We start from the raw sequence: 12,321 nt of genomic DNA, 5'->3' as shown, positions 1-12,321 counted from the left end.
ATTAATACATTCCCACAGATTGCTTTGATTCCATCAAATCAGCATTTTCCAATGGAAAAGTGTTCCATTGGAAAATATTTGTCTAGCTCTAAACACTATATGTGGCAAGCCACCGAAGGCCCTGGGGAGTGCAAATGAGTATTCTTTGACATAAACCACCAACCGAACTAACTAATGGGTTTTTCTATGCCCCCCCACTTACCATATTGTCTGTGCACCTCCACAATCCGTGATGTATTTACCCTCACAACATAATGGGTAGGGCTGTGCTATTATCCCCGTTTTACAGATGGAGAACTGATTCACAGAGGGGGTAAATGACTCTCCTGAGGTCCCACGGGTAGTTTGGGGCACAGCAGGGAATTGAACCCTGGTCTCCAAGTGAGCTCCCTAACTACTGGATCATCTTTCCATGTGCATATGTTGGGGGGGCGGGGTTAGGCACTGTCTCACCAGCCTCTTTCTACAGAAGTGGTGCACATTTGTGCTGGTGTCTGTGCACATTTGCCAAGATATGGTGAAATATTTTGGAGAGAGCATTGGCCCAAGTCAGATGGGGCTTGGGGTGAGAGCTGGGTGGAGGATTTTGTGTGCAGTTGGTAAATTTGGGGACTTAGGGCATGTCTATATGGGGAGTTATTGTGCGACAAACTGAGATGTAAATCTACAGTTTGACACAGCAGTAGACCAAAGTGCACTAGAGGACGTTTAGTACTCAGTAGCAGGGTGCACACTCCAGCTAGTGTGAGTCAGGCTACAGTGCTGTAGATTTACACCAACGTCTGCTCTAAACCTCCACATAGACAAAGCCTTATGTAGCACTTTGCAAACATGAAATACTTAATTTCCTCAAAACACATTTGATGTAAGTAAACGTGTCCATTTTTACGGATGTGCAAGAGGAAGTACAGAGAGGACAAGGCAGACACTGTCATACCTGCATGTATAAATTTAGGCAGTTAGTTCAGCACTGAGGGTGAAATCCTCACCCCCCTGAAATCAGTAGGTTTACCATTGAGTGCCATAGCATCAGGATTTCACCTCTAAATAAAAGTAGTCTGATTTTTCAGAGGCGCTGAGCATTCACCGCTCCATTAGTATCAGTGGGAACTGTGGGCACTTGATCACTCTGGATTTACGTGCTTAACTTCAGGCACCCAAGTAAGTCCACATAAAAAGTGTCAGATCAGGGTTTAGACCAGCGGTGAGCAAACTTTTTGGCCTGAGGGCCACATCGGGGTTGCAAAACTGTATGGAGGGCCGGGTAGGGAAGTCTGTGCCTCTGCAAACAGCCTGGCTCCCACCCCTTATCCACCCCCTCCCACTTCTCACCCCTGACTGCCCCCTTTAGAGCCTCTTCCAACCCTCCCCCTGCTCCTTGTCCCCTGACCGTCATCTCCCGGGACCCCCTGCCCCTAACCATCCCCCAGGGACCCCACACCCTAGCCAACCCCCCTGCTCCTTGACTGCCCCGCCCCCTTACAAGCCTCCTGGGACTCCCACGCCTATCCAACCCCCACCCCTGTTCCCTGACCGCTCCTGCCCCCTGAATCTCCACCCTATCCAACCACCCCTGCTCCCTGTCCTCTGACTGCCTCCCGGGACACCCACCCCCTTACCATGCCGGAGCCAGCCACGCCATCATGCTGCCTGGCAGGAGCGGCGGGCCAGAGCGCTGGTGGCACGGCGCACTGAGGCCATGGGGGACGAGGGACAGTAGGGGAGGGGCCGGAGGCTAGCCTCCCTGGCCAGGAGCTCAAGAGCCAGGCAGGAGGGTCCCGCGGGCCGTAGTTTGCCCACCTCTGGATTAGGCCCTTATATAGTTCATATTCCGTCCTCACTTTCAGGCTATTAACTGCCCCTCCTTGTGGCAAATTGTTGTGCTGGCTCAGCCTCTGGCAGCCAGCCGCAATGGAGCTTGTGGTATCTGTAGTTTCATCAGTGGTAGACTGAGCAGCACTGCCTCCTACTGATGTGAAGTAATTTGAGGACTTCTGAAAAAATCAAAGGGCCTAGGATTTTGTTTGTAACAGGCCCCAAAGGCTAGCCCTGGGTCTCTTTCAGAGAATTGTGAATAATCAGAGAGCTTTAGGAAAAATCAGTGGCACACTTTCAACACTTTTGTTACATTTTCAAAGCTGGATGCTTACTTTTGTTTTCATTGCAAATCGAGATTTTTTTCCTTTGTTTCTAGTTCTTCTGAAATGGGAGGGACTTGTAGCCACAGGCTTTGTGGTCCTACAAAGAGCAGTGCTGGCAGTGATCAAATAATGAATGTCACAAATCAGTTTCAGCGCTAATCCCATCATTCCACACACTCATAACTTTCTGGAAAAAAAAATTTGGGGGGGCTGCCTTTCTTCACCTCCCCTCTCTCCATCCCCTCCCCAGGTTTGGTCTTCAGCCAAAGGTGAAATTTTCTGAGAAATCCAAACAAAATCTCTTCATCCATTTGAACACATTTTTTCCATTTTCAAAAAATGATTGAGGCATTTCCCCCCACCCCCATATACACTCACATACACAGTTCAAGGACAGCTGCACTTTGAAATCTGGGGCCAGGTCCTCATCTGGTATAAATTTCCATTTACCTCAATAGTTCCACTTCAGTTTAGACCAGTTGAGAATGTGGCACGTGGCCTATAAATCATGCACACTGACGAGTACAACCATGACCAGCTGGGAAACATGGACTGCATATTAAGAAAGTTACAAGTGGCTAAAAGTTGGCAATAGCTGTTTTACAGTAGAATATTCTGTTATGGCTGAATGCCCAGGTTTAGAAAGAGGTATTGTACGTGTCTGTGTGCTTCCAGAATCGTGACCTATCAATGAATGTTGTTAGGTGTTTAAGCTCTTGTGCCTGGTTTAAGGGCTTACTTCACTTAAGAGGAATCTCAGCCCGGTGCATTGCAATGTGTGGCCCTATGTATGACTTAGGCCTAAGCTGACCATATTTTCAGAATAAAAAAAATGGGATAACTTTTGTTTGTGACATTTTTTAGGGTTGTCAAATAGTCATAAGAAGTATACTTTCTTAATAAAAAAATGTGCTGGTGTCATTACTGCCAGCTGCTGACTCAACTGCTGACACGTGCACATTTCTCATAGTACAGTTCCAGTAACTTAGTGCTCTGAATGAATATCATGGAACTCTGAGTAAGTCTCATGAGCACTTGCTTTGTGGAATAGAACAGGTTTGATTCTATATTCATTTGACTTTTCTATTCACTCCAAACTCTGTTCACCACACTGAACATTCATTCCAGTGGACTGCTTCTTCCTTGTAAACACAGAGCACATTCTGCTTTATGTCCTGTTGCATCTTGAACAAACATTTTATAGTTATAAACACATCAAACAATTTGGTCATTGCAGATGTGCTGAAGAAAAGATCCTGGGATACTTGGACATCATAGAATCATAGGGCTGGAAGGGACCTTTGAGAGGTCATCAAGTCCAGTCTTTGTTTTGGGGAAGAACCATAACCTAGACCATGCCTGACAGGTGGTTGTCTAATCTGTTCTTAAAAACCTCCAGTGATGGGGATTCCACAGCCTCCCTGTGAAGCCAATTCCAGAACTTAACTATCCTTATAGTTAGAAAGTCTTTCTAATATTTAACATAAATCTTCCTTGCTATAAAGTATGCCCATTACTTTTTGTCCTACCTATAGTGGACTGGGAGAACAACTGATCTCTCTCCCCTTTATAATACCTCTTTAATGTGTGACCTAGCTTAACAATGACTGAAAGTCACATTTTACAAGTGGTCATTTCTTGGCTGTTTGGGAGAATGTGTGGAGTGAGTTGTTGGGTCTCCCTTCAGTTCCTAGAGGGCAGTTGTCCACATCATACAAACTACCATCACAACTGGTTCTAGTTAGTTGCCTTGTTAACAATGTCAATAGACAGACCAAAGGCAAAACACACATCCATGCATGTTAATTAGTGAATGTCTTCAACTTTCACTGATTATAGTGAAAGTTAAGGGCACTCCAGCATTTCAAAAGATCAGTCTCTGAATATCTATGGAGACTGAACTTGTCTGTTTCTTTCTCTCTTTCACTCTTCTTGCCAAACCCTATCATGCTCTATCTCAGATAACTCTTCAGTGCCCGTCAGCATGGTACTTTAGCACTGTAAGGCCATGTCTACACTATAAACTTTGGTTGACACAAGTTATGTCAGCATAAAGCTGCCACAGTAAATATATCACATATGCACTTGCATACTTGGCTCCTTGTGTCAGCACTGCACGTACACACAAGGAGTGCTTGTATCAATGCAGTGTGGTGTACCAGAGGAAGGTTTCCCAGTGTGCAATGAGCCACCATCCAATGTGGTGTCTTTTGGGAAGTTTTGGCAATGCATGGTGGGGCATAAATATGTCATCTAGGGGTGATTGAAAGGAAAGGGTCAATTCCCAGCATGCAAGCATCTCCATCCCATAATGTCATCTATATTCCATAAGTTTTGCGCCTTTTTAAAAAATCCCATGAACCCACACAGTCCTCCTCGCTGTCCACCATCTCTGACAGAAGCATGGAGCCTGCACAGCTTTGCACCATTGTCATGGCAAACATAGGATCTAAATCCTCCAGTATTTGCAGAGGTGCAGGAAGAACCATGGCACCAGAGGACATGATGATTTCTTGGAGAACAAATTGCTGGGGGACATAGGAAGAACCAACTCAAGGTTGTTGGTAGTGTTTACAGAGCAGCTGTAGGTGGTGGAGTGTCACTTCTGGGCTCGAGAAAGGAGCACTGACTGTTGGGATCCCATCATAATGCAGGCATGGGATGATCAATAGTGGCTGTAGAACTTTTGAAACTGCAAGGCCACATTCGTGGATCTATGTACTGAGTTCAGCCCATCCCTTCAGCACAGGGACAGCCAGTTTGGAGCTGCGCTGACAGTGAGGAAGTGAGTGATGATTGCACTGTGGAAACTTGCAGTGCCGGATTGCTACTGGTCTGTGGGAAATCATTTTGCAGTTGGGAAATCCATTGTGGGAGCCATTGTCATGCAAGAATGCAGGGCCATTAATCATTTCCTTCTACGCAGGACTGTGACCTTCAGCAATGTGCAGGGCATAGTGGATGGATTTGGAGCAGTGGGGTTCCTAAACTGTGGTGGAGCAATAGACAGCACACGTCTCCCTATTTTGGCACCAGATCACCTTGCCACAGAGTACATCAACAGAAAGGACTACTTTTCTATGGTAATGCAAGTGTCGGTGGATCACCGGGGATGTTTCACTGACATCACTAATGGCTGATCAGGGAAGGTGCATGACACTTGCATTTTTAAGAACACCGAACTGTTCAGAAAGCTACAAACAGGCACTTTCTTTCCTGAGTGGCATATTACCATTGGCGATCTTGAAATGCCAGTAGTCATCATGGGTGACCCAACCTACCCATTGCTCATAAAGCCATACAGTGGCCACCTGGACGGCACCTAGGAACGACTCAGCCACCAGTGCAGCAGGCGCAGGATGGCAGGTGAACATGTTCTTGGTAGATTAAAGGGTTGCTAACATTGTTTACTTACAAGGTTGGATCTCCGTAGGGAAAAAACATCCTAATGGTTATAGCTGTCTGCTGTGTCCTGCATAATATCTGTGAAGCAAAGAGGGGAAAATTTGCTGCTGGGTTGAAGGGGCTCTCTGCTGAGTTTGACTATCTAGACACAAGGTCTATTAGAAGAGCTCAAAGCAGAGCTATACAGCTCAGGGAGGCTTTGAAAGAGCATTTTAACAGCGAGCCACAGGAATGTTTTGTGGTGGACTGTGCTCTCCCTGGCCCTGCTATTTTGGGGCTGTTAGGAATTGTGTGGTGGTCGGTGCATATTTATTAATATAACGCTGTCAATGCACCTGTTAAGTTTGCAGAGTTTGTTGTACATTTTATGGTTATTGCATTTTGTCACTGATCCTCTGAGTTCTCACTGTACAGTAATAAGTGGGTGCTTTCAGAACTGGTAGGCACTCGGCAGCATATGCTGTGCACTAATAAAGATGAATTATTTTCCAAATAATAGAATTTTATTCAGTAACAAAACCAGGGCAAAAAAAATCTGAGCAATTTAAAAGCAAGTTCATTAAAAACTTAATAAATTAATGGAACAGAACTTAATTGGGGAAAGAACATTCATGTCTATTTTACCTACACATACACTGACCTGTGAAAGCCATAGTTGCTGCATGTGATGCTCTAGTTGTCCTTAATATCCTGTGGGGTGGAATAATAGGGGTAAGGATGCGGCCCATGATACCACATGAAATGGTGAGGGGGTGATGTAGGGAGGCCCTAGACTGGAGTTCTCTGTGGACTGTAAAGGGAGATGAACCTGGATTGTTGAACATGTAGGCTCACAAGACTCTGTAACATCAGTCTGCTGTTTGCTCCCAGAGAAGCCCCATTATGTCCCGGTGCACCTCCCTCTCCCTTTTCTGCTGGGACTCCTGGGCCTTTCTCCTGTTAGCTCTTTCCTGCTCTAGGCCATGTGCAATATCTGTCCTCCAGGCCCCTTGCGCTCACTCTGATCTAGCACTGTCTTGCAGGATGTCTCTCAATATGTCAGCCCGAGTCCTCTTCTTTCTCCTCTTTATCTGGCTGAGGCATTCCACAGGTGTGGAGGAGGAACACTTGAAGGCTGCAATGGCAGCTGCTGCAGATTAAACATGCACCATAGTCAGTATAGTCACAATGGAGAGTGACAGTTAAGGTTAAGAACTCCCTTCCCTTGCTCCCCTAAAGCATGAAGACACGCTCACTGACACTTCTGCTTTGGCGTGCTTGTGCAGGGCACCACTCACAGCACCAGCCATGGTAAGTGTGGCTCACCAGGTATGAGGGAAATGAGGAGAGAATTGCTTGGTTGCATAAAACTATGAGTATAGGGCAATGGCACTGAATACTGGCACCGTTTTCCATCTATCTCACTTCTGAAGGTAACAAAGGCACAGAGAGCACAGCTGCTCCTAGAGTTCAAAAGCTGCCCGGGCCTGTATGCTGCTAGCCTGTGTACTGCAATAGTCCCTGCCAAACTTATCGCAGGTGGCGTGGGAATGTGTCCTACCACGGAGGAAGAAATAAGATCCCTAGAAACCTTCGGGAGAGGACTGCACAGAACCTCCATGGAAGTTTCATTCAGATTTTTCAAGAGAGTTCAAAGGACATGCCTGTGTACATAAACAAACTGCTCTGCATGCCATATGCCCCCACCCCCTGACAGGACAATGAAAAGCAGATATCAACTGTACCTCTGTTTATTGTATCACTACCTCTTCTAGCACAAATAAACCAATGAAAAGTCGAAAGCCATGTCCTGTTAAATTGGGGGCGCCATCACTGTAATGGGAAATAAATGCACACTTACACAAGGATCCTTTCCCTGCATCAGGCTCACCCATGCTCGACTGACTAGACTGCTGTGGCATCTCAAACAGGTCCTGACTTGCAGTATAACTGGACCCTCCGGTCACATGTCTCTCATCTTCCTCCTTGTCATCCTCCACGTTCTTCTCACCCTCGCTGTTCATGCCAGAGCCTGTAACTCGGGCTCCTCAGAAGTATCCACAGTGGTTTGCAGGATGATGGTGGGGATTCTGCCAAGTAAGCAGCTCTTTGTAAAAGTGGCAGGTGTGCAGCTTAGCACCAGCTTGACTCATCGCCTCCCCAGTCTTCTGATACGCCTGCTGCAGTTCCTTTGCTTTCACGTGCCGCTGCTGGTCTCTGTTGTACCCCTTCTCCTCCATCCTCATGGATGTCCACATTTCAGTGGCTGATATGTAACTCTGCTTGCTCAGCCTCTTCTCCCCACAGACCAAGGAGATGCAATATCTCCTTCCTACTCCTGGCCACAGCACAATTGGACCACGTATTGGCATGGTTAGCTGGGCGTTTGTATGCATCAATGGAGAGCTGCTAGGAGTGCTCGCGAAGCTGGACAATCAGGAAAAGGCATTTCAGAAATGTATGGGACTTTAAAAGGGACAGGGGCTTTCTGATCTATATGACCCCTGGGCAATGAAGTTCACAGTTGTGACCACAGCTGTCAGTGTGGGGCATTGTGGGATAGATGCTGGGACTGCTGGGGTTACTATAAGTAACGCAGTGTCTACACTCACGCTGCGTTGACCTCAGTACATCGACCATGGGTCAACCTCACTCAGGGAGGTGGTGTTATTGCATCGCTGTAACGGGGCACTTATATCAGTGGGAGGCAAATTTAAGTGTAGATATCCACACAACTAGGTTGGTGCAAGGAGGCTTACATTGACCTAACTTTGTAGTGTTGACCAGCCCTAAGCAATGGTCCCACCAGATCACTGGTGAGAGGCATTAGTAGGAGTAGTGTGAGAGAAGCTGGCCTTGCCCCACCTGTGCCAAACCTGTACTGTAAGCTAACAGAATTTTGGAGTCTGAGATTATGAATCCTGCACCAAGTGCTAGGAAATAGTTTTAAAAGATGCTAAGGCAGATTTGTGGTGTCCTTGCTCTGATTCTCTCTGCATGAAATTTCCCTCAAGATTTTGTACTGTTTCTTTATCTGCTTCCAGCAGGGGGAGATGGGTCCAGAGAGCATTTCTACTGGGAAAACAAAAGGACTATGATATATTTTAATTGTGAGGCACTCTCTGAGATTTTATGTATGGTTCCAGGTTGTTTAGTTGTTTCTGTCCCTCTCTCTTGCATCCATCTACCTATAATAATAAATAAAACTGACCAGCCTTGAGGGATTACATGTTTCAGAGTTCGAGACCCTGGAGTGAATTTCTTCCCCAGCCCGTATTTTATTATGATGATTATTAAATAGTTACATGATGGTACTGCCCAGAGGCCTCAGTCAGGACTGGGATGCTTGTGCTAGGCACTATATAAATACATGGCAAGATGAGTGTTCCCGGTCACTCTTTCCCTTGCAGTTTCATCCCGGGGGAACTGGTCTCTCCCTGCAGCCTCCTCCATTATTGCCCATGCAGTTCCATCTCCTATGGGAGGTTGGGAGTTGCAAGGGGATTTGACTTCCACTCTGAGTCCCTGAGGTGACCAGAACCTTCTGGATGGTCTTGGTTCTCTCTCCTCAATTTTTAATTGTATGGGGATTTGGGGTGTCACGTGAACCCTGGGAATGATTTATTTCCTTTGCTCTTACTGATGCCCCCTCCATCATTCTCTCTATAAACCGTATTGATGCCACTCTCCATGAAGTGCACCCTAAATATATTTAACTAAGCATTGAATTTAGATTTAATGGGATAGATATTTTCATCTAGGTAAATACTCAGAGAAAAAGAAATATTTAGTGAGCTTTAGCATTGTGTGTCAGATGCTCCTCACGTTGCATAATTGTTAATCTTCAGCAAATATGTTTTCCTTACTCCACTGGCATTTACTTGACATACAATAGCGCTTATTAAATGTAAATGAAATGCATATGGGAGACCCTGTAAAAATAAAGTTGTATATCACCCTCCTGGCTGTTTGGCATGAAGCAATGAATTCCACCATAGTCAACTTCATTACTGTGCCAGCTCTCACCGCAACAGTAAGCATCCTCGCAGCCATGCCCAGGTCAATGCCAGCTGGGTAAGCTTCCTCCCGGCAGTGCTCTGCCCATGCCAGCTTGGACACCAGCAGCATGAGCTTCCTCGCAGCAGTGCCTTGGGAGTAGGAGCCTGGGAATTGAAGCTTTCTGGGGAGTGCTTTTTCAGCACCATCGGGTCTTTTTCAGGACTAGGGTAAGGTTTGATGAGACCCCAGTGGTCTAGGCCTTCTCTCAGCAGTGCCCTGGTAGAGCCAGCCCCTTGCTGCAGCAGCTTGAGAGCATTAGTTCTCATTGTATTAGCTTCCCCTTGTTGGTCCCATTGCCCTTAAGTTCCCCCAGAGGAATTCTCAGTCTCTCTCATCTCCTTGCTTGACTACAAAGAGCTAGTCTCTGCTGCTGCTGCTGTCGAAGCTGTATCCGCTGCGAGGGGCCCGGGCCCTTATTTCCTGGTGCGGGGAAAGTTAGGCCTGGTCTCCAGCACACATGGGGATTGTTTAAATACTCATAGGAAACCTTCAGCACAAAGGGGACAAGGGGCTGTTGACACACACCCCCCCCCAAGCACACTGTGGGTCCCCCTTGTCCTCTGTAACTCTCCAGAAGTTGACTCTAGGGAACAGAAGACATACAGGGGGCCAATTACTGCCCCTCCCATGGCAATGGGACTGCATGGGGCAGCAACTAACAGCCAGGCTGCTCTTCAGACCCTTTGGTTACCTGCTCTCCTCTTGTCACCCCTTCTCTCTTCACCCTTCATTGCTGCTGCCCGCAGCTCCAGTGCACTAGCCCCTGAGCATGTTACATGTGCAGCGGCACTGGCCAGCCATCCCTAGGAACAGCTGTTTCCATCCCTCCTCCTCTGTGCAGGGAGGAAGGCAGGCATCAGCAGTAAAACATACGGCTATTCCTCTCCATTAATTTAATCTCCCGTCTCTTGTGATGGTGATAATATGTGAGCTAGGGGAGTGTTCCCTGGGTCGGGAAAGCTGCTGCAGGGATCAGGGCTCAGCTGCCAGTGCTGACATTCGGGGAGGACAGACTGAGTATTCACACTGCGGGCAACTCAATACGAGCATTGTCTCCAGTTCATCCCTCAAAGGCCGGGGTGGGGGGACTGTTTATCTGGTGCGGGAAAGAGCAAGAGGGAAAAAGCAAGATTTAGCCTGAAAAGTCAGTTGCCAAGAATGTTCCTCTTTAAATCAACTAGCTTCTGCCACGCTGCCAAGTTCTTTCTCCTTTCTAGCCTTCTTCTTAATAGTCCCTGTATCTTTCTCCCTTCCTTTCCTCCCTGCCCCCTTTCCAGCATCTCTCTCTCACTCTGTCTTCCTTTTTCAGCTCCCTGTTTTCCTTTCCCTTTTTCAGACTCCCTGCCCTCTTCCTCTCTCATCTCTCTGTTCCAGACTCCTTTCTTCCCCTCATCTCCCCTTTCCCACTTCTCTCTGCTCCCTTTCTCATCCTCCTTGTCTCTCTCATCTCCCCTTCCCATCCTTCCTTCTCTTTATCCATACTTCTCCAGCCTCCTCCCCATCCTCCTTTTCCCAATGCCCTCCACCCTCCCGCTCATCTTTCCTTTCCAGTCTCCTCTTCTTCCCTTTCTCGTCCCCCTTTATTCCAGCTCCCTTTGTCCCCCACTCCCGCCCAGTCCCATATCTCCCTAACTTAGGTCTCTTTCTAAGCTCCCAAGTCCCTCTTCTCAAGGAATCAGCCAGGCCTCAGATGGAGCTGTTGTCGTGACAACCTAAAGGAGCATCAAGCTTTGATCAGGGCTGGCTTCTGCTGAAGGGGGCAGTTGTGCGAAGAGGCGGGGGGTGGGGGGTGTGTGCTGGGGCGGGAGGGGGGAAGCGGCGGGTGGGTTACACAGAGCGAGGAAGACAGGAGATGCTGCTGTTCAAGGCTTCACACACACACACCCCAGTGCTCCTACTGTAGTGCTGAGCTTCTGTTTCACTAGTAAGGCTCCCTCCATCCCTCCCCCTCCTTGCCTCACTCTGCCTGGGAAAGTGGGTTAGGAAGAGAGCTCAGTGCTCAGAGACTGCACAGCCACTCACAGGAGCAGGAGCATCCACACGCGGAGGGGAAGCACACAGGACTCTTCTTTTTTCATTTTCCTTTTTTAACCATCACTCCAGACAGGCTTAATTATTTTTTACATCTGTTTTTTTTCCCCTCTTGCTTCATTTTGATCTCCTCCCCAAGCATCCCCCACGCTTCTTTTTTGTTGGAGTCTTTTGCTCAGACTTTTTGGAAAAATTTTATTTTAGCTAAGCCAGCACGAGACTGAAAAGACCGAGAGAAAGTGGCAGCTAAGAGAGACTGCAAAATCACCTCTTCCCGGGGTTCTCCGGCAGAGACAGAGTTGCACATTATTTTTACTGTGTTTTCACATACTGCTCTCTACCTAGCCATATACACGTGCAGAGAGAGAGAAGTACATACATTGAAACTCAAGCAGCCCAGCCATGGGAGGAAGGGCTCAGCCTGATCGGAAACAATTACCGTTGGTCCTACTGAGATTGCTTTGCCTTCTCCCTACAGGGCTGCCAGTCCGCAGCTTGGATTTTACCCGAGGCACCGATAACATCACCGTGAGGCAGGGGGATACGGCCATCCTCAGGTAGGGCATTTTGCCAACTTTTTCTTATGTGTCTGTTGTTTTACCCCCTGAACTGCAGAAGTGATTGCTGCTAGAATCGGGGCTGTGTGCATGTGTATTTCTGTACCTTAATGTCACCCAAAAGCTTCTGAAATTACACTTCCCCCCCC

The 12,321-nt window shown here is 47.4% G+C and overlaps 1 protein-coding gene across 5 annotated transcripts in view; it reads left to right on the top strand.

Moving 5' to 3' along the window:
* LOC120399662 (limbic system associated membrane protein) overlaps positions 1 to 12,321 on the top strand; it is a 1,355,472-nt gene that overhangs the window by 894,362 nt on the left and 448,789 nt on the right. For 2 of the 5 annotated variants that reach the window (XM_039528133.1, XM_039528140.1), the window contains one exon: positions 12,094 to 12,172. In XM_039528133.1, the coding sequence (XP_039384067.1) occupies positions 12,094 to 12,172 (79 nt within the window). Of the gene's footprint in view, positions 1 to 11,523; positions 12,173 to 12,321 lie in introns of those variants that run through there. The other 3 variants (XM_039528141.1, XM_039528127.1, XM_039528139.1) reach the window with 3 other exon arrangements.

The sequence above is a fragment of the Mauremys reevesii genome, linkage group 1, assembly GCF_016161935.1.
Source record: "Mauremys reevesii isolate NIE-2019 linkage group 1, ASM1616193v1, whole genome shotgun sequence".
NCBI classification, from domain to species: Eukaryota; Metazoa; Chordata; order Testudines; family Geoemydidae; genus Mauremys; species Mauremys reevesii.
The sequence above is the reverse complement of the archived record's forward strand: the minus strand, read 5'-3'. Positions and strand labels throughout refer to the sequence as shown.